Below are 4,639 nucleotides of genomic sequence, written 5' to 3' on the forward strand. Positions count from 1 at the left end.
ACTGCACTACTTAGACTGGACTTTGGGACGAAATGTTGCACTTTATACAAAAAAGCACATTAATACCAATAATATTCTGTTAGATCGACGTTTAGACTGTAATAATACAAAGTAATTCACATTTTGGTACACATTTACTAGAACATTCTTGCCATTCAGTACAAATAGTTGGATTTCTACCTCTCCCCTCGGCCCCCCCACCGCCACCCCCCTCTCCGCTCCCCCCCGCCCGCCCCTCCCCCCACATAGATGCAACCACAACTCCACGGCTCCCCGGCTTCGACTGCGGTATAACTATGTACAAAATGAAACAGTACGTTCATGGTTTTTTGTGTTTTCTCTCTCTCTCTCTCTCTCTCTCTTTTTTTTTTTTTTTTTTTTTTTAACTTTTTTGAAGCTAATAATTCTGTATTTACAAGAGGGAGTGGGGGAAGGCCGCTGCCCGAGCAGACATGCAGTTGGAGAGCTCTAATCAGTGGTTTCCAGTACAGCCCTACACGGTTGGCATTTGCCCTGGTAACCTTGTCTTCTTATGCATCCTACTAAACCCTTCGCCTACCAAGCCTTGGAACAGAGCAGAGCTGAACAGTCCAAAAAGTAAAAAGGAAAAAAAAAAAAAAAAAAAAAAGAGAGAGAAATAAAAGAGGGGGGAAAAAAAAGGAAGAAAAACAAACAAACAAACAAAATGAGTCTTCATTTTACTCAGTCCTGGGTCTACTGGCAGCATTTTGTTTTTGTTTGCTCTTTTTTTTTTTATTCTGATTTCAGAGTGTTCATTATTTTTGGAGTCTTTTAAATAGGGTCTGGATTCGCTCGCTTGGGGCTTTTTTGTTTTGTTTCGGTTTGTGTTTTTTCGCTGTTTTGTTTTAGCGTTTTAAACGTACCATTCGTTAAAATTTGATGTAAGCGTGCTGTGGCTGGACGTGTGGTGGACTGCGGAGGAGGAAGGGGATAAGGAGCTGGCGGTCTGGTTTTCTGTGGATGGAGACACGATGGTTGGAGGGGTGGAGGACTCGTAGCCTGAGCTGGCGGCGGGAGAAGGCTGGGACCCCTGCGAGGACGATTCATGGACCTGCAAGAGAGAACCCGGGCAGAAATAGAGCGCGGCGGCGGCCCCAGGCCCCGGTGGCGGCGGCGTTCCGCGGGGACGCGCCCAACATCGACAACCGGAGCCGAGCTGCGGCCCGGTGCCCCCCTCGGGGCGTTCCTCGGGTCCAGGCCCTGCGCGCCGGGTCTCCCCCCTTCCCTCCCCGGCCGCTCAAACGGCGCTGCCCGGCGCGGCGGGGCAGGGGCGGCCCCGAGCGGGCTCCGGGCCGGGGCTCGGCTCTCCTCGGCGGCCCCGCGCCTCTCTCCTCGCTCCGCCCGCGGGCACCGCTCCCTACGGCCCGGCGGGTGCTGCCCGCGGCCGTCCCCGCAGCCCCTTCCCCCGGCCAGGCCCGAGGCGGAGCCGCAGCGCCCCGCACAGCGGGCGCCCTCCATTTACCTTCATGTGCTTTCTGAGGGAGCTGGGGTGCGTGTAGGACTTGTCACACATTTTGCAGAGATAGGGCTTGTCGGAAGTGTGCACATGCATGTGCTTTTTGCGGTCGCTGCTGTTTGCAAAGCGCCTGTCACAGCCCTCGAATTCACACTTAAATGGTTTTTCACCTATTGCAGAAGGAAGGAGGGGGAAAAAACGGATCGGATTAGGCAGGGCCGCCGGATCTCTGCTCGCCCCCACCGCAGCGCCGGACGGGAGCACGGGGCTCCACCGCAAACACTCGCAACTTTCTAAGTTCAGCGGGGCTCAAAGCCCCAGACCTTCCTGCTCTCTTCTGTCCTATCCGCACCCCCGACCCGCTCTCGGCGCCCATTTCCAAATGGAGGGAGGAGTAGAGCACCCAAGAACTTTTCTTTTTTCCCCTCTCTCTGTTCGCAGGGGCGAATTCCAGCTGCAGGCCAGCCCTAGGCGCTGCTCCCGCTCCCTTTTCGCGGCGCTCGGAAGCGAGAGGCAGAGCCGGCGTGCCGCTATTTCCACCCGATCTCAGAGTCTGCTTGCCGTTTTCACGCCTCGCTGTCGTGATATTTTACCCTCGGCCCCCTCCCCCGTATTTTTCCGCAGTACCGAGCTCGGCCCGGCCGGACCAAGACACGCACGGCGGCCGCAACCCCACGAACCCTCCTCGGAGCAGCTCGGCGCGGGGCGGTGCGGGGGGGAGCGCTCCCGGCCCAGAGCAGCGCGGCCGCCTCCCGCGGCGGGGAAAAGTTCTCAGGCCCCCGGCGCCCGCCCTCCTCCGCACAACAATAACACGCGAAAGCGCTCGGCTCGCTTGATTTCCAATCGCTCCACGGAATTAAATATTTACCAGCCCCTCAATCGCACAGGGGAGACGGATGAGCTGCCTGCAATATTTAGCACAGTTTCTCATCGCGCCACACTCAAAACTGCCGAAGAACTATTAATTAAAACCTATAAATTTACCAAGACCAGGTCGCTGCGGTTGTTTTCCCCCCCCTGCCTTCACCATTCCGACAGCAAACCGCGCCTCTCTCCCCCTCCGCCTCCCGGGCACAGCTCGCTTTTTGTCGCGGCCGCCGCCGTGCCCGAGCTCGAGCCAGCACCGCCCTGCAGCTCCGCGGCCCCGGGAGCAGCGAACGGCCCCGAAGCGGCCCGGCCCGACCCGGCCTCGCGAGTCCACGCGCGGACAAAAAGGCTACAGAGAAGGTTACCGTACCTGTGTGAGTTCTTTTGTGTATTTTGAGATTCTCTGATCTGGCAAACACTTTGCCACAGCCTGGGAAAGGGCAGGGGAAAGGTTTTTCACCTGTGTGGACTCGGATGTGATTTACGAGTTTGTATTTGGCCTTGAAAGGTTTCCCTTCTCGCGGGCACTCTTCCCAGAAACATATGTGATTGGACTGCTCGGGTCCTCCAACGTGCTCCACGGTGACATGAGTCACCAGCTCGTGCATCGTGCTGAAAGTTTTGTTGCAGGACTTTTTGGGGTTCGCCAACTGCTCGGGCTCAATCCACTTACAGATGAGTTCCTGCTTGATGGGCTGCCGCATGTAGCGGAAGAAGGCCCCCGCCCCGTGGTGCGCTGCCATGTTCATGTTCATGTGGCCGTAGCCGTGCAGCTGGCTCGAGGCGTAGTGCTCGGAGCGGGGGCTGGTGACCTGGCCGTACTGCTCGGCTCGGCCGTACATGTCTCCGGAGAAGCCCAGGCGCATCTGCCCGTTCACCACGTTGGGCGAAGCGTGGCCAGCCGCTTGCTCGTGCAGCCCGGGGAAAAGTATATGTCCCGCGGCATCGCCGTGTCCGTGCGGGCCGCCGAAGCCGCCGGCGGCGGAGGCGAAGAGGCTGTGCTGGGCGCTGGCGGCCGCGGCCTCCCCGAAGCCGCGGTTGCGGAACAGAAAGTCCCGGGTGGAGTTGAACGCGGCGCTGGAGTAGGAGCCGACGTGGGGCGGGTGGTGGTGGTGCCCCAGCGCCGCCGCGTAGCCCGGAGCCTGCGAGGTGAAGGCGGTCTGCCCGGCCGAGGCCAGCTCGTGGCCGCCGGGGTTGAGTTTGAAGGCGCCCATGCCGTCGGCGAAGGGGTTGATTCCCAGCCCCACTTCTCTGTCCGTGACATCGGCCGCGGAGTGGTGGCGAGACGATCCGAACGTAGTGACTCCTATGGCGGGATACTGCGGTCCAGCATCCAGAAGCATCTTCCCAGCGTCGATGCAGCAACCCCAAAAAAAGCACGCGCGCACGCACACAACGCGGAGAGAAGCAGCAGCAGCAGCGGCAGCGGCGAAAACACCCTCTCTGGAAAGTCGGCGACGATCACCACCAAAGCAACCACATCAAAAACACCCCCTTCGGCATCAGCGCGGGGGGGAGAAAAAAAAAGGGGGGAGGAAAAAAAACCAAAAAACAAAAACAACAAAAAAAAAACCAACAGAGGCTGGTGGGAAAGGGGGAAAGAGATCTTCGCAGACGCAAATAATAATAATAAAAAAAGGTGCCCCAAAAAAATATTCACTGTCTCTCTGCTTTGACTTTTCTGGGAGGCTGAAGTGGGGAGGGGGGTTGGGGTGGGCGCAAAAAGAAACTGCCCGCAAATAACAATAACGGCGAGAGCTCGGCGCGGGCAGCAGAAAAACAAAACAAAAAAGAAACTTCCTTCAGTGATTTTTTTGGCTATAGGAATGTCGCGAAGTGGCCGAGAGATTGTTTCTCTCTCCTCTTCGAGCTTCCCCACACTCTCCCCTATTTTTTTTTTTTTTTGGCCTTTTTTTTTTTTTTTTTTCGCTTTGCAAAAAAAGGCGCAAATCATGCACAATATTGTCTTTTGCGGTTTATCTTCCTGGGGAGAAACTTTCACCTCCTCAGCCGGGCGGTGAACGCGAGACTGATAGCGGCAATCATTCCTGCAGATAAATGAATTGAAAGGACGACACTGGCCCCCCCCTTGATGAATGGGAGCCGGGGGCGGGGCGACGTGCGGGCGGACGTGGGCGCTGATTGGCTGCCGGCGGCTCCCCCTTCCCCGCGTAACTCCCCCCGGCCCCGCCAACGAGGGGCGCGCACGGCCGCCGCCCGCCGCTGATTGGCCGCTCCGCCTCATCAATCGCAGGTATTGTGAGCGCCCTGACAGCCCTTTGGACAAACAGGGCT

General features: G+C 57.6%; 1 protein-coding gene across 1 annotated transcript; it reads right to left on the reverse strand.

Moving 5' to 3' along the window:
- Positions 1-874: 874 nt before the first annotated feature.
- Positions 875-3,687, reverse strand: LOC122161483 (zinc finger protein ZIC 1). Its single transcript, XM_042820951.1, has 3 exons — positions 2,715-3,687; positions 1,484-1,647; positions 875-1,072 (listed from the first exon to the last, which is right to left on the reverse strand). The coding sequence occupies exons 1-3, from the start codon at positions 3,685-3,687 to the stop codon at positions 875-877; spliced, it is 1,335 nt and encodes a 444-aa protein (XP_042676885.1).
- Between the last annotated feature and the right edge of the window lie 952 nt (positions 3,688-4,639).

Source organism: Centrocercus urophasianus, unplaced genomic scaffold, assembly GCF_019232065.1.
Source record: "Centrocercus urophasianus isolate 14NV4802_14NV808 unplaced genomic scaffold, USGS_Curo_1.0 seq_19, whole genome shotgun sequence".
Classification (NCBI taxonomy): Eukaryota; Metazoa; Chordata; class Aves; order Galliformes; family Phasianidae; genus Centrocercus; species Centrocercus urophasianus.

Coding starts and splice junctions, on each gene's coding strand:
- LOC122161483 (XM_042820951.1), bottom strand. CDS start 3,687: ATGCTTCTGGATGCTGGACCGCAGTATCCCGCCATAGGAGTCACTACG. Junction 1,648..2,714: donor ACACAAAAGAACTCACACAG/GTACGGTAACCT, acceptor CTTCTGCAATAG/GTGAAAAACCATTTAAGTGT. Junction 1,073..1,483: donor CCCTCAGAAAGCACATGAAG/GTAAATGGAGGG, acceptor TCTCTCTTGCAG/GTCCATGAATCGTCCTCGCA.